The following is a 26,974-nucleotide window of genomic DNA, read 5'->3' as shown; positions in this document are numbered from 1 at the left end:
ACATAAGAATTTAAAAATTGCAAGAAAGCAAGCATTTTTATCAACTTAGTTACAGACATCATCTTCCTGCATACTTTATTGAGGACAAAAAAATAGTGGCCAAACCATAATGGTAACAGGGAGAAAAAAAAAACTTGCCCTTTACTACAGGTAGTTACCTCTAACGTGCTTCTTTCTCTGAGAATTGCACAATGCAACTTGCTTCTATTCTTGCACAGTTTGTGCTTCTTACTGCTTCTTCTCCTTTCTTCCAATACTATTTTTAATGCACCTTATCAGCCTTATAGCAGCTTTGAGCAAAAAATTCTTTCCAGAAGGCTGTCTGTTTTCTAATGTGTTTCATATGTATATGAATCAGGATTTGGTGATATTCAGCAATAAGAATAAATGATTCAGCATTGATCAGGTAAGCATGTCTGATTTCCTATGATTATTCAATGTATTTATAGATAAATACAGTCATCCACGACATACAACCAAAATTGAGCCCAATATTTCTGTTAAGTGCGTTTTGCCATTTTATGGCCTTTCCTGCCACAGTTGTTAAGTAAATCACTGAAGTTGCTAAGTTAGTAACACAGTTGTTAAGTGAATCTGGCCTCCCCATTGACTTTGCTTGCTAGAAGGTCCCAAAAGATAATCACATGAACCTGGGACACTACAACCATCACAATGAATCAGTTGCCAAGTGTCTGAATTTTAATCACAAGCCCATAGCAATAGCAATAGCAGTTAGACTTATATACCGCTTCATAGGGCTTTCAGCCCTCTCTAAGCGGTTTACAGAGTCAGCATATTGCCCCCAACAACAATCCGGGTCCTCATTTTACCCACCTCAGAAGGATGGAAGGCTGAGTCAACCCTGAGCCGGTGAGATTTGAACCACCGAACTGCTGAACTAGCAGTCAGCTGAAATAGCCTGCAGTGCTGCATTTAACCACTGCGCCACCTCGGCTCTTCTTCCATGGGGGTGCTGCAATAATCATAAGTGTGAAAAGTAATCATAAGTCACTTTTTTCAGTGCCATTGTAACTTTGAACTAAATGAACTCTTGTAAGTTGAGTACTACTTGTATACATGGAGTGCTAGTTATGTTAGAGGTATGCTACTGAAGGAATGACCAGTATAAAATAAGTACATTGTAATAAGTAATAAGTATATTTCATATGGAAACAGTGAATGATGATTGGATTGAATTGAAATAGATGAAGATAAACAGAAAGTTCTGATAGGGTAGTATGGATTTTTTTCCCCTGTTTGTTATTTTTTATTCTTTTCCTGCACTTTGCAGGAAAAGAAATAGAGTGATGTGTAGATACACAGTATCTAGTCACAGGTTAGAAAGGGGAGATGCCAATGATGGGTGATGAAGCATGCTGGATTTTAGATTTTCAGCATATTTAAGGCTTTTTATGCTGCATGAGGAGGTATAACAGCTTAGACTCAAATTATTCTCCAAAACATTCCTTATATCCATTTCCTATATTCTCAAACTGCTGCATAGAAGCCAAGAAATATTTTTGGTAAACGAAATTTAAAAGTAAAAATAGCCAAAGAATGAATGATGTATAAATAAAAGCTCTATCTAAAATTAATTTTGAGGTAGCATTCCACTTCTCAAAATGGGTTGGGGAAATAATTTAATGGCCATCCCTATTCACAATTCTTGAAGCACTAAAACAAACAATTGTTAGCTTCTGTTCAGTAGTGTCCTATTTTCCTTTTCCATGTCCTATTTGAGATGCAAAAGGAAAAGGTTAAAATTTGCCTCTTTTTGTTTGTTTGTTTGTTTGTTTTTAACTTCTAATGACCAGTTCACATATACCCCATGCTTTTTTGCATTTTTAAATTAGGCACGATGTATTTAATATGATGTGTACTTTTAATCCAGTAGTTTTCAAATAAAAGTGAAAAAATATAATTACAGATTCACATTATTGGCAGTTTGTGAATGTTTTCATTTCATTCGTCTGATCCGGTAGCCTATAAAAGGAAAAATATGTCTTTCAGTTTGGATCTGGTTAAAAAAAAAGAATCAATCTTATTTGAACTGACATAACAAGAAAACACAGTCAGATTAATAGTTAAAGAGTCATTTCTAAATCTGAACTAACATTTTACTCATAAAATGTTAAACTGTTCTGAAATTTGGGCTCATATAATAATGTATGTATGTATGTATGTATGTGTGTGTATGTGTGTGTATGTGTGTATGTGTGTATGTATGTATGTATGTATGTATGTATGTGTGTATATATATATATATATATATATATATATATATATATATATATATATATATATATATATTATATATATATATATATATATATATATATATATATATATACTTAAAGTCACAACCCCTGGTATGCCCAAGTATATATATACACACACACACACATATACATATACATACACGTACACACACACAGTATATTGTCATATTTTTGATAGTGATAAGCAAACTGACAAACATTAATAATTTAATTGAATGACATAACATACATATATTTTCATATATGAAAATATCTGAAACAATTGTTAGGATATGTGATTTAGAGATTTTCTTGTTCCTTCTTTTGCCCTTTGCATGTAAAATAATTAAATATATATATGAAGAGCTTTAGTCAAGGATGCAAATTATTTCTTTTCTAAACTCAGGACTCCATATGAGGTTCTGAGCCTTACTTTCTTTTGCCATATTTTTGTTCCCCAAATATCACAATAGGCCCAAATCAACTCTCAAAATTTTTAAAATTCTGAAAATAGCATAAAAGTCCATCTGTTCCCATTCATCTGACTAAAACTAAATAACATCTGTTCCAGTGTTGAAAACGGCACAATATGAGTGAAAATAATAAACATATATAGATCCCTTCCTCTATATCCCTGATGTAGCATCTTCTGAAGCAAGAGAAGTCCATTCTAAAGGTCTTTCCTGTTACCAGATTCCTGGGAAGAAATGATCAACCTGTCACTTTTGTGCCAATGTGGCCCTCAAATTAAAGTTGCCTTCAGCTTCCCTTACAAGCAAGATATTTACACTTGACAAATCCATATGTCCCTTTTCTAACAGCTGGCTAGAAAAAGAGAAAAGTAGACAAGGTGTCATCAAAAGAAAAAAGAAAATTCCCAAGAAAGGACATTCAGAGAGAGACTGAGCCTTCCTGGCATTCCTGGAAATAGCCCAGTGGTGGCATTCACTTTTTGATACTACCGGTTCTGTGGGCATGGCTTGATGGGCATGGCTTGGTGGGCGTGTCAGGGGAAGGATACTGTAAAATCTTCATTTCATCCAAATCAGCTGGGACTCGGAAAGCAGAGAATAGATAGGGATGGGGCCAGTTCAGAACTGGTCAGAACCTGCTGAATACCACCTCTGCGATAGCCACATTTACATCGTGTTTCAGCTCCACGTACCATTAGACGGCATTCATTCCTCAGATTTCCTGCAAGGAAATTATATCTCAACAAGAAACATTTTGCCTACCATTGTGGTAAACTTTATTATCTGGTTCTCCCTTGTGATATCTCTGAGTGCTATTGTGTTTATTTATTTCCTAAAAATATCTGTGGACTGTGTTTTATACAGACATTATAGCTGGGTGGACCAAAATATTCAACCTAGTAGTTGACATAACCTATTTTTCCAGGTTTGTGCAACAAATTGCAATATAAACTAAGAGACAAGCTTAACCCAAATCAAAACTCTAACCAATATTAAAACTAAACAAGTTCAGAATGGTGTATAAATGCAGCTGCTGGGTTTTTAAAATAATTTGGCTAAGAGAGTACGGTGCAAATCCATTCTCTGTGTAATAATAACAATGAAAGACAACTTTTAATGCACTCTGTGTTAAACAAGGTCTTTAAATTTAAAAATTGTAGTTCTCAAATAGGAATTTTGCAGTGCTTTGGAAGGTATCCATCAGTTTACAGACTCTAGATATGCTTTTTTCCTCCAGCATTCATTTCCCCCCTCTTTTTGCTGCCACGTAGTAATAAGAATGTGGGCTCTCACTTAAGGACAAACACATTATAAATAGCTCCTACTGGTTACATAAACAACAGAAAATAATGCAATTTTGTTTTCAACATTTACTGAAAAGTATGTCATAATCTCAGCATTTCTGAGTGCCATGAACACTAGTTTAGAATGAAGAGCGGGCCTGGTGAAACTTCCCAGAGAGTGAAATATTCCTCCAATGTTATTATATAACTCTAATTTCCAGCTATTATCCTTTTGAATCTGGGTTTGTCATCTCTGACCTCTGAAAGGCAAGCAAAGGATTTCTTTTAGAGTGCAGGATGGTTACAAAGCAGCTCACATCACCACTAAATCACTTCTAAGGTAATGTTGACTGAACAGGCAGTCTCCTTTTATTGCTTTTGGCAACACTTCATTTAGTTTCTTATGGGATTAGGATCTTATCTTGTTTTACCTTCAATCCTAACACATCCCAAGGGCTTGGAAGGGGGAACAAAAGTTTAAGAATTGGCCTTATATCCCACTGGAAGGATTGCCCATAAGACTTTGACTAAGTCCCTGTGGGAGATTAAAATTGTAGCCAAAGACATTAGTTTGATCCAGCAGGTTTTCACTGGTATTCATCAGTAAGAAATTTGTCTAATTTAAATGACACATTTTGACTAGGATTGTGGTTGTTTCACAAATGCTTCAAATGCTTCCCGATCCACAGAAGCATGAAAATATCTGCTGTTCATTAAAGTAATCAATGTTTTTCAATCTATCAGCCTGAAGCCTGAATCTAGAAGCCTGAAAAAATGATGTCCTTGCTTTAAGAGTACTGACTATAATGAGCAATTTCCTACAGAAATAGCATTTATTTCTGCCTTGAGTAGAAGTCAGTTCTTTAATGACTAGCAGAGAGCTGTAGACCTAGCTTGCGTGAGCTCGGAAGCATTTTTTGTTATCAGACTTGTTCAGCCATAGAATTTACTGACATGGATAGATTTCTTCATAAGTAGACTAGTCATTATTTTTAAAAAAGCCTGAATTTTTTTAAAAAAATGAATATGGGAGTACTTTCTTAATCCGTATTTTAAAACCCATCCAATTGTCTATACCACGAGTGCAGTGGTGAAATTCATTTTTTTTTACTGCGGGTTCTGTGGGCATGGCATGGCTTGGTAGGCATGGCTTAGTGGCTGCGGCAGAGGAAGGAAACTGCAAAATCTCCATTCCCAGAGGTGGCATTTGCTGGTAATTCGAACTACTCAAAATTTTCTCTACTGTTCCTTCAGAACCTGTCAGAACCTGCTGGATTTCACTCATGCATGAGGGTCAAATTGCAGTGTCATGTTGTGACATTTTCCCCCTTCACAGAACTGGGGTGGGCATGGCCTGTGTGTGACACATGCAGCCCATGGGCCGCCAGTTTGACACCCCTGGTCTATACCTTTAGCTAGAGCTTGTTCCACTACTGCAAATAAACATTAGGACAGCTTGGAGTTTCAGAAGTGTTTTAATTTTAGCCAGCTTTGAGTGGATGTTTATTATATGCTTATTATACTTGTATGCCGCCCTATTCCCAAGGGACTCAGGGCAGCTAACAAACAAGTGGGGAGGGGAGAAATACAAAAAAAAAACAAGACAGAAACAAGATACACGAAACAGATTAAAAACAGCACAACAGTCACAGCAATTCAAGTGGGGCTGGGAACTCATCAGCCCCAGGCCTGCCGGAATAGCCAGGTCTTCACAGCTTTGCGGAAAGCCAGAAGGGTGGTGAGGGTCCGAATCTCCACGGGGAGAGTGAAGCAAAGCTTAAAAGCAGAGTGACTCCATTTTCAGCCAACAGAATCAGGTGATCATGATATGTTGCTGGAGTGCCCATAAAAATTTCCATACATGAGCAGTATATATCCACTTTAACCAAGAAGATGGTTTCTTTGAGATAAGTCTGCTAGTCAGGTGAAATTGATTCCACTTCAGTACTTAGAGAAGCACAGCATTCTACCCCTGCTGTATGAAAGAAAGCCTTGAGGCAGAACAGGCACACTCACAATGAAAATATTTGCTCAAATGTAAAAAATAACTTCAGCTGCTCATTCATTCAGATAAATCTTCTCTTAGAGACTGCGGGACAGGCCTATTGGTTGGTCACTTTAATTCTGTTGCAGGCATGAAGATAAAAATAAATCTCTAGTCTCCCTTGCATTTCTATGTCTGGTATTTCTTTGTCTTCACTTATTCCCATAAATGAAGAAATCTGGGGTGCTAGTGTTCTAACAGATCAGGGCTATCAAACGTGGGCCAGATGCATCACGTGCTGGCCACGCCCATGCCTGGTTTAGCAGACGGGGAAAAGTCTCGATACTTCCATAATGACACTGTGACAATGCAAGTTTGACACCCCTGTAACAGATGCTTCTAGAAGAAGTTATCAGTGTGTTTGGGGAGTGAAATCCTTAAGCAGAACAATGTCAGCCAGGAGACCAGCAACAGCAGCTGTGGATATCCATCTTTTTAAAAAAGCATATGGGTATTCTTGTAAATAATAAGAGAGAGGCAGATATTTCTCTTCTCTCTGTCTCAGACATTGATAGCTTGTCACTAACCAAATTTTTTATAAGCCATGGAGCCTATTGACAGCAAAATCCCCATATTTCCTACTTTAACTTTAAAAAGGACAGCACACAAAGGTGTTCCTACCTTGCTGTATGAAAAAACAGCGAAGAGCCTCTGATGACTTGTCTCTGTAAAGGAAAGCAAAGAGTGTGGGCTTGTTTCTGTTTTGCTTTAGTCTTGGCAGTGAGAATATTGTGCAAAAATCCTATTATTAAAAAATAAAAGATGTTAAAAGATACTGCTTGTTATTTAAATGTGCAAGGTCCCATTTTGATTAAGTCCTTAACTAAGAGGAAATTACTGAAAGAGCTAAATGATTTCCTAAATCTATTAAGGGAAGTAGTTGTTGCAGAATCTGCCAGTAATGCTTTACAAGAAAGTTTGAAGAAGCTTTACACTATTTATTCACAAACAGGACTGAAAAGAAGAAAATGAAAAGAGCAAGGAAGCCATTAACACAACAATCCTTGCTTTTCAGAGCTCACTGTAGATTCTCTGGTAATGATTCCTTATTTTGGCAAAGGATTGCAGGCTTGGTCTTTTAGTTAAACAGAATGAGAGAGTCTACTTTATCCACTATATTAGAAATCCATTATATTAGAAATAAATGTGAGAAACTTGTAAATTATTCAGCATGGTACTATATTAAATACACAATGAGATCACTTGAATTTTCTGGCTGTACTTCTGTGTATATAAGCAAAAGGTTTGCACTCTGATAATACATACATTGATAAAGAAATGAATACTTGGCTACTGGACCTGGTCATGTGTTATTATTAAGGCTATAAATTCAAGTACCATTCTGGTCATACGCAGGAAACAACACAAAATTGCATACTTTTCTTTCACTAGAAAAAAAATGTTTGCCGTAAAAATATATTGTCCTGTCCGAATGTTGCATGTTTAATTTGTCCTTTTATATAAATATTATGTAAATGCAAAAACTGAAGAACTATGGCCTACAAGAACAACTGAATTCTGTGTTAGGAGATCCCTTGTTGAGTAGGAAAAAGTTCATGGATTCATTTGCTATGAACCATCATCAGAAGTTGGCTGTCTGTCAACAACTAATTGCACAACCACTGCTGAGCAACTTATAATGATGTATATTACTCAAAAGCATTGTTGTACAGTAGCAGCTTGGTTAGAATATATGCTGGTAGTCAAGAGAGTTCCTACCAAATCCAAGATACTAGTAACAGAATTAATTAGCAAAATGAAAAACCCTCTTAGAGAACAGAAGGCTTTCTTCAGAAAAGGACATTCTGTCCCAAAGAAGGAGGATAAAGGTCACAATGTTTTATAGATAACAGGAAATAATATTTTTTTCAATAATGGTAAAAAATAGTTCCTATGTTTTCCCATACAGTACTTAATCTCCACCATTCCAAATCACACATTCAATTATATAGTATATAGTTATAGTATTTGCTCATATTTGATTTAAAGAAGGGTTTTAGTAAAGCACAATTAATATTAAGATCAATAATATTGAAGAATAAAATGGATTTCAAAAAAATATCCTGTTTCCCTGAAAATAAGACCTCTCCAGATAATAAGTCCATTTGGGCTTTTGAGGGCAAGCACTTAAATAATTCCTCCCCAAAAATAAACCTACCCTGAAAATCAGTGACGTGAGGTGAGCTTCATGGCTGGTGAGGCAAGTGCGAAAGCCCTGCCAAAGCCCCGCCGCCACATCCACCATAGAGCGGGACACATCCCGCTCTATGGCGGATACGGTGCCGGTACTTTAAAGCCCTGCCGCCGGGGCCCTGCCACCACTTTAAAGCCCTGCCGCCACGTCCGCCATAGAGCGGGACACATCCCGCTCTACAGCGGATGCGGTGCCGGGACTTTAAAGCCCTGCCGCCGGGGCCCTGCCGCCACTTTAAAGCTCGGCCACTGTGACCGCCATAGAGCAGGACGTGGCGGCACGGATTTATCAGTTCAGTTATCAGTTTATTAAACTTGTATGCCGCCCTATTCCCGAGGGGACTCAGGGCGGCTAACAAACCAAAGAGGGAAGGGGGCAATACAAAGAAACAAACAAGACAAAACAAAATAGAAAAAACAGATTAAAAAACTCATCAACAGCCGCAACAATTCGAGTGGAGCTGGGAACTCATCAGCCCCAGGCCTGCCGGAACAGCCAGGTCTTAACGGCTTTGCGGAAAGCCTGAAGGGTGGTGAGGGTCCGAATCTCCACGAGGAGATCGTTCCAGAGGCCGGAGCAGCCACAGAGAAGGCCCTCCCCCGGGGAGTCGACAGACGACATTGGCTAGCTGATGGAATCCGGAGGAGGCCTAATCTGTGGGATCTAATTGGTCGTAGGGAGGTAATTGGCAGAAGGCGGTCTCTCAAGTACCCAGGTCAGATATCATGTAGGGCTTTAAAAGTAACCACTAGCACCTTGAAGCGCGTCCAGAGTACAATAGGCAGCCAGTGCAGCTCACGGAGGATAGGTGTAACATGGGTGTACCAAGATGCACCCACAATCGCTCATGCGGCTGCATTCTGGACAAGCTGAAGTCTCCGAATGCTCTTCAAGGGCTGCTCCATGTAAAGCGCATTACAGTAGTCCAGTCTTGAGGTCACAAGGGCATGAGTGACTGTTCTGAGTGCCTCCCAGTTCAGGTAGGGACACAATTGGTGCAACAGGCGAACCTGGGCAAATGTCCCCCTGGTCACAGCTGACAAATGGTGTTCTAAAATCAGCTGTGGATCCAAGAGGACTCCCAAATTGCGAACCCTGTCTGAGGGCGTATAATTTCACCCTCCAGCCTGAGAGTTGGAATACAAGGCCAATTATTGGGAGGAAAAAACAGCAGCCACTCAGTCTTGTCGGGATTGAGTGCAAGCTTGTTCACACCCATCCAGACCCTAACAGCCTCCAGGCACTGACACATCACGTCGACCACTTCACTGAGTTGGCACGGGGCGGACAGATACAACTGTGTATCATCCGCATATTTGTGGTATTTTATCCCGTGCCGCCGAATGATCTCACCCAGTGGCTTCATGTGGATGTTAAACAGGAGGGGGGACAGGACTGAACCCTGTGGCACCCCATACTTAAGGGGACTAGGGGTTGACCTCTGCCCTCCAACCAACACCGACTGAGACCTGTCCGAGAGGTAGAAGAACCACCAAAGAATGGTGCCTCCCACTCCCACCTCCTGCAACCGCCACAGAAGGATACCATGGTTGATGGTATCGAAGGCCGCTGAGAGGTCAAGGAGCACTAGGATGGAGGCATGACCCCCGTCCCTGGCTCTCCACCTCAACAACCTTCCCAACGAAGGGGAGGTTGGAGACTGGACGGTAATTACTTAGAATGGCTGGATCCAAAGACTGCTTCTTCAGGAGGGGTCTCACCACCGCCGCCTTTAGGAGGGGCAGGAAGGTCGCCTCCCGAAGAGAGGTGGTAACTATCATCTGGATCCAGCCCCGTGTCACCTCCCTGCTGTTCGCGACCAGCCAGGAGGGGCACGGGTCCAGCATGCAAATGGAGGCACTCACTGCTCCCATGGCCTTGTCCACTTCCTCAGGTGTTACAAGTTGAAAATCAATCCATAAATTCCGCTCAAGACCCTCCCCCGGTACCTCGGCTGGCTCTGAGCAATTGGAGTCCAGATCTGTCCGAAGACGAGCAACTTTGTCTGCGAGAAATTGGACAAATTCCTCAGCTCTACCTCGTAAAGGGTTGCCGGCATCCCTCCCTTTCAAGTGGGAGCGGGTTATTCTGAACAAGGCGGTTGGGCACGACTCAGCGGAAGCAATCAGAGCGGCAAAATATGCGTTTTTTGTTGTCCGAATTGCCAGGAGGTAGGCTCTGACCCAGGTTTTCAACAGTGCTCGGTCTGACTCTGACTTACTGGCCCTCCAGCGGCGCTTTAGGCATCTCTTTTGGCGTTTCATCTCCTGGAGTTCCTCAGTAAACCAAGGAGCCCTCCTGGATCTGCTACCTCGGAAAGGCCGTAAAGGCGCAATCTGGTTGAGAGCCTCCGACGCCGCTGAGTTCCAAGCAGCGACCAAGGCCCCGACCAGACTGTGGACGAGAGTATCAGGTATAACACCAAGCACTGTCTGAAAGCCCAGAGAGTCCATAAGATGCCTGGGGTGGAACCACCTAATTGGTTCCTTCTCCCTACAGTGGGGGATTGGTCTCCGAAAGTCAAGCCTCAGCAGGAAGTGGTCTGATCATGACAGGGGCAAGATCTCAATACCCCTCAAACCAAGATCACAACTCTACTGCTCCGAGAGAAATACGAGGTCGAGCATGTGACCCTCTGAGTGAGTCGAGCCCCGAATTACTTGGGTCAAGCCCATGGCTGTCATGGAAGCCATGAACTCCTGCGCTCCATCAGAGTGCTCACCGAGCGAAGGCAAATTGAAATCCCCCAGCACCATAAGCCTGGGGAACTCAACTGCCAGCTCGGCTACTGACTCAAGGAGTGAGGGGAGAGCTGTTGTAACGCTGTTGGGAGGCAGGTACATTAACAACAAGCCCACTTGACCCTCAAGGTCCAACTTCACCAGTAAGGACTCACACCCGACAAGCTCCACAGCAGGGATCCTACGAGGAACTAGAGTGGGTCCCGCTCTATGGCAGACGCGTCAGCAGGGCTTTAAAGTCCTGCCACTGGGGCCCTGCCGCCACATTAAAGCCCTGCCACCGCGTCTCCCATAAAGCAGGATGCGGCGGCAGGGCTTTAAAGTGGCAGCAAGGCCCCGGCAGCAGGACTTTAAAGCCCTGCCGCCACGTCCCACTCTATGGCGGATGCGGTGGCAGGTCTTTAAAGCCCTGCCGCCTGGGCCTGAGCGGCCATGATTCCCCCCTCCCCAGCCAGCCAGCCCACCCAGCCCATTCCTTCCCCAGTGCTGCGAGCTCCAGCGGGCTGTACACGGGTGCAAGGGGCCTGGCAAAAGAAAGCAAGTGCCAGCTTGCCACCGCTATGTCCAACAGGCCAGGCATCTCGTGTTTATGGCAGACATAAACGCAAGATGCCTGGCCTGTTGGACACAGCAGCGAGAACATCCTGCCGCTGCCATGCTCTGCTGCTTCGCCCCTGCCTCCTCTGACCCCACTGCTGTGAAGAAAGAAACACACGCACGCACACACACTCTCTCTCACATACACACACAGAAATTCCTCACAATAAAAAATTACAAATTAAATTGCAATAATTTTGAATCCCCCCCTCCCTCCGTCCGATCCACATACCTTTTCCAGCTGTGGATTTCAACTCTCCTCTTGTCCGCCCGCTATGATGAAAATGTAAAAAGTTAAATAAAAAAGCAACTTACTTAGGTTAGGCACGATTTGCTGCTCCCAGATCAGGAGGTGGGAGAACACATGCCTCCTTTGCATAAGGAATTTTTCACCTTTTAACCTTTGCTTAACTCTGAGCAAGGGTTAAAAGGTGAAAAATTCCTTATGCAAAGGAGGCCCATAGTTCTCTCGCCTCCCCCTGCAGTTAGCACTAAGCAGACTCCAGAGTCACTGTGACTCTGGAGTCTGGCAGCAACTACCTTAGCCTTTTTAATTATTTTAAATATTCTTTTCTTTTCCTCATGACACTGGTGAGGCCCCACCTCCCCTGCCTCCCCTGACTGCATGTCCCTACTGAAAATGTTGCGACACAGCAGCAGCCATCAGGTGACCACGAGCATGGCTCGCCGCCTCCTGCACCTCAAAAATAATAAGACCTCCCCGAAAATAAGACCAAGCACTTAAGGAGGGGGGGGGGGCGTCAAGCAAAATAAGATCCCAGTACTTTAGAACCATGGAAAGGGCAAATAACTGGATTGCTGAGTGTTAAAGGCAAGAAACATTGAAGCTAACTATGGAAATAGCAAAAATCTGAATGTTTTCTTTATTTGCTTTTAATGCAAAATGTGGAAGACTAATAATTATTCTTGAGCTGACATTTTCAGGCAGGGAATTTAATAGTGAGAAAGAGATCTAGATCTTGCTGAGGAGTTGAAAACAAACAAATCACCAGGTCCAGATGGTATTCATCTGAAAATTCTTAAGGGACTCAAGGGTGAAATCAGTGATATTATAATAAAAACATGGCATATCCCTCACATTGCTTCTAAATAAGAGAACTGAAAAATTCAAATGTTATGCCAATTTTTGCTTATTTAATTAAATAATTGCTCCAAATTAATCCAAGAAATTGCTAGGTGGTAATCATGATATTTGTTCAAGTTAAATTAATGTTAAGTATTACTAAAAATAAATTTATCAACGTACACATGTTGTGTCAAGTAGAAGCTGTATAATAGTATTCTTGCCAATGAAACAAACCATGTATTTACATCATTGCCTCAATAAATAATTCAAATAATGACATGTTGGAAGTAGCTTGCCAAGCTTGTCCTACTTGTGGACTTGTAGATGGGTGTATCAAGCTGTAGAAGAATAAATACAGTTGTTCTGGCTCAAACACTTTTAATCTTTGAAAGTTTTGAAAATTATATGGATGGAATTATTTGATAATTTATTTCCATTTTCCTCAGACTGACAAATTTGGTAGTAGGGCTACCTTTATTTAGGACTAAACTGGATGAGGAGCAAGAAAGATAGCATAAAAAAGAAATTGTTTTTACAAGAGAAAGATGAAAATACTAGGATTCTCCAAAGATTTAATGGAATTAAATCAGTCCCCTGTGACTGATCAGAAAAAAGATTTGTGGTTGCCGGGAAAAGTTTATGAAAATATTCACTTGATACACAGGTGGGGTAAAAAAGACAAACTTGATGTCATCAAGATAATGGTGGAAAATTGAGAAGGAGGAGCCACATCATGATATTACACCGTGCGGTTTTGATACTCTGAGACTGCTGTTGACACTTTTGCCTCTGGAGGGTCCATTGAGACCTAAACCATCCTGTAGAATGGTGATCAGGAAGACAAAGCCTTGCTGGTCTCAGGGATATCGCAAAATCCCTGATAGACCCAAGGGAAGTGCTTCAAGCCGGCGGTAAACAGGCAGCCCCTAGGCTGATGAAACGGGGACGCTCCAGAAGGAAAGAAATGAAAAGAGAAAGTGAGTCCATCTGGTGAGATATTTTTTCTACTTTGCTAAAGACTGTCCAAAGAAATGTTTCTTTAAAACCAAATTATATCCTTAAACAAAAGAACTGAGTGGCGAAAATAATCCTAATTAGATCGCTGTGGAAAGGTTTTTTTCTTTGTAACTATTTTTTGTGGATTGAAGTGCTCATAATATTTTTCATCTCTCCTCTTAAAGTGAACGGATTGATTTTTTTTTCCTTCTGCTCCTTGTTGCTTTATTTTTTGACTTCTGGATTAAAACCTTCCTTTTTATTTTAACAATTCTTCCTACTGCTTGTTATTAAACCACTCTAAAAGAAATCTAAAGAACTTTGCTCCCTATAGAAGGTGAAAATTAACTGCCATTCGGAAGTCAGAGGCTGGGATTTTTGAAACAGCGTATCTCTTTTCTTTCCTTATTTGACTTCACTAACTTTGTAGCTGAAGGGTTTGCAACTTGTTTACAAAAACTGATAAAGGACCAAGGGCACGAATTGTTTTCACAGGTGCCTCTGAGAATTATTTTGGCAGGGAAAGAAAGAAAGGGGGGGAAAACAGAACCCTTCCCCTTTGAAGAACATAAAAGAAACTTGGTTCAAGTCAATTTAAAATAAAAAGTAAGAGAAGCTGGAAGGCTAGAGTGGCAGTTGCTATTAGTTTCTTTTTCTTTTTCTTTATTTCTTCTGTTTTGGAAATATGGATCAATACTTAGATGAGAAAACCTTAAAATTCCAAAATATCTTGGCCGGAATTCAAAATCTATTGGAAGGATATGGGAGAATTAAGAAGAAGTTGAAAGACTAGTCTTCCTCACAGCAAAAGATGATGGGGTTGGAGCCCCAAAAATTAAAAGGGAGAATGAAGATATAGAAGATAAATATAAAACAGTAGATGAATTATTCAATGGAGCAAATGTGGGTGAAATGAAAAGAAGAGAATTGGAGCTCCAGGACACAGAATAAAAAAAATACTAATGATGATTGACATAAGAAGAGAAATTTTTTCAGAAGCAAGATTGACAACCAAAGACAAGCTAATTTTAGTAGCAATTGGTGGGCAACGAAATTATCTGAGAGACCCTTCAAGCAACAAAGTGCAGAGAGAAGTCTATAAAAACCTTATAAAGGAGATAAAAATAAGGATGACACCACAATTAGCAAGAGAGATAAGATTTTTTGTTACTGGAAAGATATAGGTTGATAATGATTTTTGGGGTGATGATAGGAGATGGGGCATAAATAGTAAGTGATTTTTAGCCAATTATAATAACAACAAGGAAATGTTAATGGACATTGTTTAACAATATATACATGCTATGGTATTGGCAAAAGTAACTTGGATATAAATCCTAAACAGTGAGTTCAAAGTGTGGAGAGAATTCTATAAAAACCTTATAAAGGAGATAAAAAGAAGACTTACATCAAAATTGCAAGAGAGATAAGATTTTTTGTTACTGGAAAGATATAGGCTGATAATGAAAGTTGATAATTTAAAATCAGTTGATTTTGGTGATTAATAAGTAGGAATTCTTTAACTCTTGGATTGTTTTAGGAAATGATAATGGGTACAGCCTAATGATATATACATGGATGGTAACCTAGCAAAAGAAATTTGGATATAAATTGCAAATTGTGACTTGGGAAAAAGACCTATAAAATTGTATTAACAAATTTTTATTTAGATATTGTTATAAAGGCGTAAGGTTTTTTCTTTTGCAGGAGTCTGAGGAGATGAGATGGGACATAAATAATAAATGATTGTTAGCCAATTTTAATAATAACAAGGAAATGTTAATGGTCATTGTTTAACAATATATACATATAGTAAATATAAATGTTAATCAATGAGTTCGGAAAAAAGGGGGGAAAGGCTTAGAAACTTTATTAATTGACTTTTACTTAAAAGATGCTATAAAGGTGTAATGTTATTGGATGATTTTTTGAAATAGCTAATGAATGACATTATGTGGTTGTGTCTTTAAGTATGAATGATTTGAGGTAAAAGCATGTTCAAATAATTGTAGTCAAATGAGAATTGTGGTACATTGATAGTAAGATATACAAAGATTTTTGACTTAAAGTATATAATCTAATATGAACTATAAGTAATGACTGTGGAAGAGATGCACGAAAGGTATCTGTAACCAATCGACACACTTTCTACAAGATGTAATTAAGGATGATTCTTTTTTGTGTTTTTGTTCAATTAAAAAAAAAAGATAATGGTGGAAAATAAAAATGAATTATGCAGAAAACCCCTTAGCATATTGTGCTCTCGTACTGACCATTATGGCTCAAGATTGGCATGGTAAAATTTGAGAGAGTACAAAGAAAGGCGAATAAAATGATCAGGAGCCCTGGATCCATACTCTGGTGAGGAGGTTGACAATATTTGGATTTTTTCAGCTTAGAAAGAAAAACCTAGTGACAGTATCAGCTATCCTCAACAAATCACAAAAAGCTAAACAGATTCAGACCAACACCTTCCCCCAGAGCGGTAGACAACACTGGGAACATGAGGGGAAAAAAGAACCCTGAGTCATCCAGTAGAACAAATGGTGACTAATTCAGAATCTTCGTGGCAAATAAATTATGTTCAGTTCCATGAAGATTTTGGCTTTATGTACAACTTAGAAGCTTTTTGTGTAGATCTGCATAACCGCAGGGGAAACTTACTACCAGAAGTTATTAATAAAGGAAGCCTGAGAAAAGCACAGGACTTTAAGAATACAATTGCTATCACAATCTCTGAAAAGAATTTGGTTTTACCGTTTTCATCTGCCACAGGATATTCAAAAATAAATGTCATTAATCTATTAGTTATATTTTCATTCTACAATTTTTATTCTATACAAATCTGTTTACGATACCAAAAATGAATTAAACATTAACAATAGCCTAATCTAAAATATTAGCCCATGAACTCTAAAGGAAACAAAGTTACAATTTTCCAATTAGGATTATCCCAAAATGCACATTTGGCATGAGAATCAAAATGATACCTCCACCCCAAAATCTCTGGATATGTCTTACAGCTTTTAATACTGGAAATATAACTGGAATTTTGATTAAAAAATAAACCAAGTTCTTGATTTGAGATCAGAGAAATAGGACTTGGGAACTTTCTAGTTGTGTCCATAATTTTTTAAAAATCATTTGGATGTCATTAGATAGCTAAGTCCTCACATATGCTTACTGGTAAAATAAAAACAGGGAAAATCCAAAACTTCATAATATGAAAGTTGTCATTTGATTTTTTTTTATTGGATTTTATTTTCCCCATAAAGTTTCTCAAACCCTTGTTAATTTGTTTAAAATAATCTAAGTGCATATCAATCTTAAAGCAGTATTTTATAACATTTTACATTTCTTCATAAACTGATTCTGCCATTAGCCACTGATCTGATATATGTACACTGAGAATTGAAGGAAGATATTTAAATGAGTTGAAACTCCAAGCAAACGCCTAGCTTTTACAAATCCCATGGATAGTGCAATCTATATAACATAATCATTTATCAATGTATAAAAATAATTAGCATTCTGAAATTTTTATCTTTGGATAAAGACTTCGGTTACCTGTTAAGGCAAGCCAATAATTCCAATACCAAATCATATATTATAGGAGATTAAAATTCCCTGTGCCAATTAAATGGATAACAAAATAATCCCATCTGTAATAAATCATGCCAAAGGATTCCTAATCTAATTTGTGAAATAAGAAAACCCATATTTAACCAAAGCTTGCTTAAATTTCCTGCATTCCATGTAGAATCCACCTTTACCAATTTCATTTTTTCTGACGGTATGCCTAATAGTATGAATTAAGAACGTAATGTTACTTAGAGATTGTTGACCTTTTATACAATCTGACAGTGAAGGAGCGACAATCCAAAGTAACATTGAATTTACACCAGAGTTTTCATAAAAATGTTGGCATCAACATTTCAAAAGGAAGTCAATCAATAGCTTGAAAAGTCTATGATAACTTTCAAACTCATATCGGCCTCCTTGAAAGAAGTCAGGAAGCTTTATTCAAAATGGTGTCCTAAATCTCCAACAATACTCGAGTAATAGAATTGTCAAAGTCTGGAATGCTCTACCTGATTCAGTTGTCTCAGCTACAAATTTTCAGTTTTAGTCACAAATTGATTTTCGTGGACCTCACTTCATACTTAAGAGGTCCCTAGAGATGGGGGGGCGTGCATTAGCACACTAGCATGCCTGTCATTGTATTTTTATATTATTCCTGTTTTTGTTTCTGTTTGACAAATTACAATAAATAAAATAAATAAATAAATAAAGAAGTTGACATTTGAATCATTTTTTAAATAATACAACTCTTCCAGGGTTTACATATGTTTAGACTATTTACCTCCTTTATCTCTTCAAGAAATTACAGACACCATAAAAAGCTAAGGAAACAGGAATGCTGGCTATGCTACTGAATGATTCAAGTGTCATTCAATAGCATAGCCAATATTCCTGTTTTCATTGAGCTTTATAGTCCCTGCAATTCCCGGCAAGATAAAGGAGGTAAATAAACAGTTGAACATATGTAAGCCCTGGAAGAATTGTATTATTTTTTTTAAATGATTAATTTCTTTCTCAGTAACTTCTGACTCAATATTTTCAAGTCAAATATAAAAAAACAAAAACACTGGTACATAAGATAATAATTGTTATCTTCCCCTGAGCAACATTGTAATAACAATAGTCATAATATTACTTTGTTGTTTCGACCAAGAATTTCCTGCTTCCCCACCTGCCCCCCCCCAACTCTAATGTTTTTGTGTAATCCATAAATCTATCCAATTTAGCAGGTATTTTTTCATGTATTAAATGAATAACAATAAAAATACATAATTACAATTGTATAGAACGTTCAATTCAGCAGTCACATTTATTTAATTCCTAAGTCATTTTGATATATTTAAATTAGGTGGGTCTTTACCTGATAAGCCCAAATGGGTTAGAATCATTTGGGAGTCAGTTGTAGCTTAGGGATTTGCATGCAAAAGAAACCAAGTAGGTTGGAAAATATTTCCATCTGAAATCTGAGGAGCTAAACTAAACAGAATAATATAACTGAGTGTAGGCATTTATTACGTTGTTTAAATGAACATCATTCATGGTGTTATGTATTGAATGTATATAGTTGTATTAACTGTGCTTCAGTGAAACTAATCTTTAAATGACCCCAACTATAAATGTTCCACCCCAATATGGAACATTTATATTTTGGCGGGCTTTTTCTAGGTCTATGATTGGTTAAGGCCCTGTGGGTCTAGAGTATAAATCACAGGCCTTTGTCTGCAGTTCCCCAGTTCCATTTTGAGGCAATAAAAGCAGTTACAACTATGCTGGTCTGGTTCTTGTCTTTTGAATCCCACACAATACATAGTACCCACTATAGCCATAAGAAATGGAGACTGTAACTCTTAAAATCTCCAACCAGTATGTTTACTGAGCTTGCTGGCTATGAATTTGGAAATATAAATCCATCATTCCTGGTGGGCATCTGATTAGATGTTGGACATCTACTACTTCTAGTACGGTACTCTCCCACTTACTCTGGGTTTTGTATATTTTCAAAATCCCAGACCTAAAGAAAAATTAAGCCAAATAGTTGGATATGCCAGATACCACTATTTTGCAAAGTGATACTCACTAGGTCTGAGCAATTATTTGTTTTGTCGACAGATTTCCTAAAATAAAAATAGTCCTGCTATTTGTATCAAAGATGGTTTCTCCCCACCACCCCCCAAAAAAGTCAGAATTGTGAACTGAATTGACTCAATTCCTATATTTTAATTGATTCAGATATTCAAAATGATGGCATGGTTCATAAGGAAAAGAGTAAGCAGCATGTAAATGTTGGAAAAATAAATAAATGACTTCTTTGATTAATTGAATTATATCCAATTCACAATGTCTAATATAAAGGGAGTGGAGGTTTGTTCAGGTAATAAACCTTAGTTTTATACGTAATAGGCATGTTAGATGTATGCAGGATAATCCTTGTTTTAAGCTATGAAATCTTGGTGATGTATGACTATGACTTTAGCCTCTGGCTGTAGTAGAGATAAAATTCAAATGCACTTAAAGCAGAGTCAGTCTTTCCTGCACAGACTAGTTCTGATTCAGTCACCAAGTTAAAGACATCTATTTTTGGGCCAAGTGTCCATCAATGTCACTTTAATATCCCATGGAGTAATTTCACATGAAATTATGTGAAGATTAAGTTCTGTAAAATCTCATTTTCCAACTATGGATACTAAATGGTTGGATAACATTCTGAATATATTATAATTATTTTTCAAAGCAATGAAGCTAGGTATGTTTTTGCTGCCCTCATTCTGAACATCAAAACCAGAGTCTAAATTAGTTAGTCACGAATATAGACTTTTTCTTTTCTTTTTGGTGCTCATTTAAATAATAGCCATATGTTCACTTTTCATAATATGGATAGATTTGTTTTATAGGCTGCCAGCAATCTCCCATTAAAAGGATTAATCAAATCCATCCTGCCTAGTCCTGTAATGTGATATAATGCTACAAGTACAACCATAAGCATCTGTTCCTAATCACAATGAGACCAAAATGATAAAATGTATGTCACAGTCATTCAAGTGCTACTTTTTTCTACCTGAATCACCCATAAATAGAAGTATAAGGGACAGAGTTTTTAACACAACATTATGTCACTTGCTCCCACTGCCTCAGTAGGCAAGCAATTTTTTTCAGTGCTTGGGATGTGCTTAAATTGCTATAAATCAATGTGTGGTTTTCTTTACTTACTTACCTATTTTCTATATTTATTTTGAAATAAAAAAAAATGATAATACTTTTTTTGTGGGGGGGAGCCAGTTTCATATAGTTGTTGAAGTTGAAACTAGGAGACTTAGTTATAATCCTGTTTTAGACATGAAAGCCAGCTGGGTGACCTTGAGCTAGTCACTAACTTCTCAGCCCAACCCACCTCACAAGGACAAAACAGGAGGAGGAATGAATGTTATGTATGTTTGCTACCTTGAATTATTAATTAAAAAATAAAGGTGGGATAAAAGCTAATTAAAAATAAATAAAAAAACAATATTTTTCAAGAGCCAGTTCTAGAAGTATACATTACACTGAATAAATTTTGAATCAAACTGGGTTTAAAGTATTTCTCTAAGCTTTCCAGAGTGAAATATTTCCTCTAAAAGGATCAAAAGTTAGTATTATGAGTCACCTTGAAATGAGATGGGTGGTACAAAAATCTAATAAATGAATAAATAAAAATTATCCACACATTAAAAAACAGTTTTGAGTATTTGCAATAATAGTCAAGTGGACGGATGCCTGAGTACCATCAACAATTCCTGCATCTTGCTTTTGATCTGGCTCAGGTTCAACTAGAGTTTCAGAACTGCCTTGAAGTCAAATTGTTATTTGAACCAACAAATCAGGTTCAAAATCAGATTGGAGCATGGTGAACTTTCTTGGGAGATACAGATTTTAACGTAAAACATTATTATTATCAGAAGAGCTCTTCTGATCCAGATTAAATCCTAAACCAGGCCCAATGCAACAATTTACTTCTGAAAGTAAACAAACATACAGTAATAGAACTAACACAGCCACAATAGCCCCCTTCGACATCTAACAAATAATTGTTGGGCAAACATCAGCATCAACATTTCCACCAGGAGATCTACAAGTTGAACAGGGCTGTTGAAAGGAGAAATTCTCTAGCAGCTAATGTTGATACTCGCAAGGTTAATGTGTGACAATGCAGTCTTACTACATTTTAATTGAAGTCAAAATGCTAATAATGTATCCTTGTTTTATTTATATATGAATATTTCTTTTCCATGTCTTATCTTTATAAAATTAACTCATGTGATCAAATTAAGAAAGTAACTGATCCATAGGGAGTAAAATTGGCTGCTGAATCCATGAATGCAGTTTATGTATTAGTTCTCTCTTAATACTATGTGACCTTCCTTCCTTCCTTCCTTCCTTCCTTCCTTCCTTCCTTCCTTCCTTCCTCCCTCCCTCCCTCCCTCCCTTCCTTCCTCCCTCCCTCTCTCCCTTCCTTCTTTCCTCCTCCTTATCTCAAATATTCAGTTTGAATTCAATAATGTGTTAATTACTGAGTATACCACAAAGACTGTGATCAGATGGTGGGTGGGTGGCTATGCTTGTTTCCAAAATGTCAAGAGCCAATTTACAACAGGATCTTATGAGCTAATATGTGGGTACTGAAAGTTAGAAAGACTGAACTACTTCCAATTCTGACACTAATATCAGCAACCACTGAGCTATGGATCTTCTTCAATGCTATGAAGAAATCTGGAGTTAGTGGTACCTAATTTTGAGATTCACTCAAAACAATGTTGGCCATTTATCATGCTTTGTGCAATTTATTTGAACACCCCCACCTGGATTTATTTGCAGTGAAATTACAGTTGGAAGCATATTCATATAACAAAATACTCAGTGCTATGTCAAACTACAATTATAATACTTCAGATTTCAAGTACAGAGTGTGGCTGAAACCCAAAGACAAAAAAATGAAGAAATAAAACCCCTTTTTAATTGAAAAAGAAACATGTTATTTTGTTGCATTCTTTTTTTCAGCCTTGTACTGCATATGACTTGTGGAAAATTATATTTTGATACAAAAGAAAGCATCAGATTGAAGCCAGTTTCAGCATTTGGTTGGGACCAGTTCCACTAGCACTTTAATAGTGCAATCCTACATGTGTCTACTTTTTTAAATAAAAAGCCTCATTCAGTTCAAATTAATTTATTTTCAAGCTAAATGTGTGTAATAGTTTAAGCTAAATAATATTCAACCATAATCTGTTACAGCAAAGCGGTTCTATTTTTTTATTGGCACAAATAATGTTTACTGATTTTCCTCCCAATTATAAAGCCCTTGAGGATATGTCCCATTTCCCCCCCCCAAAGTAAATCTCTAAATCTTCAAAGGGAGTTTATTGCAGGAATAGTGAGCATAAAGGGAAGAAGGAGAGAAAGGCCTGATAAAGCTCAGCACCCAATTTAAATGAGAAGCATGAGCTTTCTGATAAGACAAAAATCCTACTTTTCCTTCTGAATATTACAACAAAATGGGTCTGATAAAAAGCAACCTGCATTAATCAAGTAAATTGAATAATTGACAGCCAGCCTTGTGATTGATTTCTTGTCTGAAATGGAGGATTTCAATCCAATACTCTTCAAGCCTGAAGTGAGTATCTCTGCATTTAGCAGAATGCTGTAATAATGTAGTAGCCAACAAATCAATGTTCTATCACTTTATTGGATTTTGTTTATTCTGTAAGTAGCTCAGTACAATGCTAGAAACTCTGTGGAAGCAGTTCAGTTCTATTGCCACCAAAATGTTACAAGACGGTATTTGGCATGCCTTAACAAAACCGCATGCAATCAACACAGACTTTTTATACAAAAATGGACAATCTTTTTATTCAAGAAATATGCAGTTAATTGGTTGTTTTATTCCTTAAATTACTAGAAGCTTTATTCCACAACAGAACCTGAGAAGCTTAAATATCAAGTAACACTGTCTCTTTAGGCAAATCAAATGACACTGTTATCACTAATAAATCTTGAATTACTCAACAATATTACAGAAAAGTAGAAAAATAAAACATTTTCACATTTGCACTTGAAAACACACTATAAAATCCAAACCTGTAAAACATTTAGCACATAAATTACACCTTTGTGTTTTCCTTCATATTAATTTGAAACACTTGTGACTTGTCTTTGCATTCTTTGCTTGGACTGCTAAATTGTGCCCTTATGAAATATTTTGTATTTGAACAGGCATGGTCCAAAGCACTGAGCAGACACATATTTTTGCTCTATTGCTAAATAAATAAATACCCCAAGACAATTTAATTCCCAGGTTCCAATCTGCATAGTGAATGTGCAGCTTGTCAGGATATGTGAATGTTTGAGATTTATTTTGCTACAATCCTCTTCCATGCCTTTGTTCGCAAGGCACAAATATTTTGTTTTTATTTTTTTAAAAAGCCTAGATTCCAGGATATTTGAAAAGAGAAATTTAATTCAGAGATGGAAAATTGCTTTATTATAAAACTTCATTTACAGCAATAATAGGGCATGAATGAAATCTGTAATTAGCCATTTATTTTGTAAATTGTTAAAATATTATTTTTGGACCAGTGGAAATTTTTTTATGATTTCTCCATTTTTGTCCTTCCCGACAAACATCTGAACTAGGAAAAGAGGGGAAAGTGTACAGGTAGTTCTCGGCTAAGACCACAATTGAGCCCAAAATTTATGTTGCTAAGTGAAACATTTGTTCAATGAGTTTTGCCCCATTTTATGACTTTTCTTGTGACATGGTTGTTAAGTGAATCTGACTTCCCCATTGACTTTGCTTATCAGAAGTTCTCAAAAGCTGATCACATGACCTCAGGACACTTCAACTGTCATAAATATGAACCAGTTGCCAAGCACATGACAATGTGACCACAGGGATGCGGTAACAGTTGTAAGTGTGAAAAATGGCCATAAGTCACTTTTTTAGTGCCATTGTTACTTGGAACCAGGGGTGAAATTCAGCAGGTACTCTCAGGTTCTGGAGAACCAGTAGCGGAAATTTTGAGTAATTCAGAAAACTCGCAAATACCACCTCTGGCTGCCTCCAAAGTGGGGTGGGAATGGAGATTTTGCAATATCCTTCCCTTGCCACCCCCAGCAGGCCACGACCACAAAACCGGTAGGAAAAAAATTGAATTTCACCAATGCTTGGAATGGTTACTAAATGAACTGTTGTAACTCAAGGACTACCTGTACAATTTATCTCCCCCCGAACATTTATGGATTTCAACTTGTGTCCTTAAAATTCGGCACAATTCAATGTTGCCAATCATTACAAAGAAATAATAATAGTTCCTCTCCTTTTTTTTTTATTATAACCTTTTTCTCCCTGGGATCCCCATTTCATTTCTGGTCTTTTGTTTCTATAATCTCTCAGTTAGGATAGTTAAATTACTTGCTGAAAAACTTTTCACCTGCTGTTACAAATAAGGCAAAAGCTACTTTTGTTAAGTAAAAGCACTTCCTTTCATCTGTTTCCAAAATTTATCAGAAGGATCCAACCATAGTAGAGGAATGTGAAAGAACCAAAAAAGGATGGTGGAGGGAGCAGCAAAAATGCAACATATCTAGCACAAAATATCAACCTGAATGGGGAAAGAATAAACCCATCTCCAACATGCGAAACCTGGAGAAAATTCATAATAATCTGTCTCCGTACTCTTCTGGAATTAAGAGATATCTCATTTAAGCATAAATATGAAATTGTTTTATCTCGTAATCCTTGGCTTGAAATTAAATTCCTCTTATAATAAATGGCATGTAAGCAACTTAAGACAATAAGATTAAAGAGATTTCCTATCATATCACTGATAATGATAAGCGCCAAATCATAGGGAAGAGACAGTGTTTCATTACAACTTCAATACATTTTAGATGGCCCTCAGATCTAAAGAAACAGAAGAGCCAAAAGCCATAGGATAGGATGGAGCATTTTAATAAAGATGGGGAAATGCAGTGTGTGTTTATCTAATAATGTTTATCATGCCATGAAAGCTAGTTTAAAACAAAGATGTTGTAACACATTATAGAAATAAATACCCTCTCTGAATTGTAAAAATCTGGATGACTGCTGGATGACAGAAAAGAGCTATAGTTTCTGTTACTCTGTTGCGATCTTGAAGCCCATTTTTTTTTTTTACCAAGAATTGGTAATCCTAATGAAAATAGAAGGTTGCAAATGCCAAACATGCCTTGATTCATGTATGTTACATGTATACATTAAGGGACAGGAACTCCAATGCCTTATAAATGTTCCTATAAATTTTAAGAAATGTTTTTAATTATAACTCTCAAAAGATTCCTGGCCTGAGCTTAGGAGGCGCAGTGGGTAGAGTGCAGTACTGCAGGCCACTTCAGCTGACTGTTATCTGCAGTTCAGTGGTTCTAATCTAACTGGCTCAGGGTTGACTCAGCCTTCCATCCTTCCGAGGTGGGTAAAATGAGGACCCAGATTGTGGGGGCAATATGCCGACTCTGTAAACTGCTTAGAGAGGGCGGAAAGCCCTATGAAGCGGTATATAAGTCTAACTGCTATTGCTATTGCTATACTGGATAGGGCTAATATCAGTTGCAATCCTTGAGAATACAAAATTGTCTATTTTGTTTCTATCCTTGACCTATAAGCACCTTTAAAAATGGAAAAAAGAACAAAAAAGTAAACTTTTCAAATGTATAGCAATGATATCTAAAATGGAAAAAATGAACACAGTGTAGGTGGAGGCTTGACAAATCGATAGATAATTTCACACTAAAATGTGCTTTCTGCATTCTATAACATCTAAATTTGTTCCATACTGCAGTATTTATACTGAAAGTAGAACTGAACCCAAATCATAACATTTGCCTGGTTTGATCATTAAAGAAAGTGAACTTAAATTTTACATTCTGCATTTATTTCATGTCCAGTTGACTCAGGTGAGATGACATATTTCTCTTCAATGAGTCGCCTTAAAAATCATCCAGCATTTCACAAGCTAATTATAAAAGCTGCTAGAAAATTCCATTCATGTGCTCCAAATGCACAAATCTTTTCTGGCTATCAGCACATAATGGAAATCAACCACTTATTAGCTTATTAGAAGGGAGGGGGGTTACATTGTTTGTTAAAGCAGGATTTGAAGAATACTTCACATAAGAATTCATTGAAATAAAGTACCTTTTTGAAATTTTGCACAAACCTTATTGCTCATACATTAGAACCACAAAGGGGAAACCAGGATTATGGCCATTGGTTTAATGCTTGGCAACTAATTGGTTAAATTAATTTCTTTTAAAACTTAATTCATGGCTATAACAAATACACAAAGTCAGGTCATTGGAAACATTAAACTGTTGTTTTATTTTTTTTAATATCCCCCCTCCCTTTTATTGTAAGCCACCCTGAGTCTCTTTTGAGAGTAGGTGGCATACAAAATTTAATAAATAAATAAATAAATAAACATTGGCAAGTGAACAACTGTTCCTTCACTTCTAGTGAACAAATTAGAAATGATGTGTGTAAAGCCATTAGTTCTCCAATAAAATAGGTTGATAAATACCATCAACCAAGATTCTTTCATAAGGAAGTATTCTCCAAAATATGTATTTTGTTATTGTTTTTGTATTTGGAGAAACCATCTTGAGCATGGAGCCAGAAAGAGAACAGAGTGTAATGTATATACCCATCATCCTCA

The 26,974-nt window shown here is 37.6% G+C and overlaps 1 protein-coding gene across 1 annotated transcript in view; it reads right to left on the bottom strand.

Annotated features, from left to right (window-relative positions):
- Positions 1 to 1,894: 1,894 nt before the first annotated feature.
- The window catches only part of P2RY1 (purinergic receptor P2Y1), a 35,736-nt gene continuing 10,656 nt past the window's right edge, over positions 1,895 to 26,974 (bottom strand). Inside the window, exons 3-4 of the mRNA XM_032225978.1 lie at positions 6,680 to 6,723; positions 1,895 to 1,983 (exon numbers count right to left, since the gene is read on the bottom strand). Of these exons, the coding sequence (XP_032081869.1) occupies positions 1,963 to 1,983; positions 6,680 to 6,723 (65 nt within the window). The 3' untranslated portion in view covers positions 1,895 to 1,962. The remainder of the gene's footprint in view (positions 1,984 to 6,679; positions 6,724 to 26,974) is intronic.

Source organism: Thamnophis elegans, chromosome 10 (genome assembly GCF_009769535.1).
Source record: "Thamnophis elegans isolate rThaEle1 chromosome 10, rThaEle1.pri, whole genome shotgun sequence".
Lineage (NCBI taxonomy): Eukaryota > Metazoa > Chordata > Lepidosauria > Squamata > Colubridae > Thamnophis > Thamnophis elegans.
The sequence above is the reverse complement of the archived record's forward strand: the minus strand, read 5'-3'. Positions and strand labels throughout refer to the sequence as shown.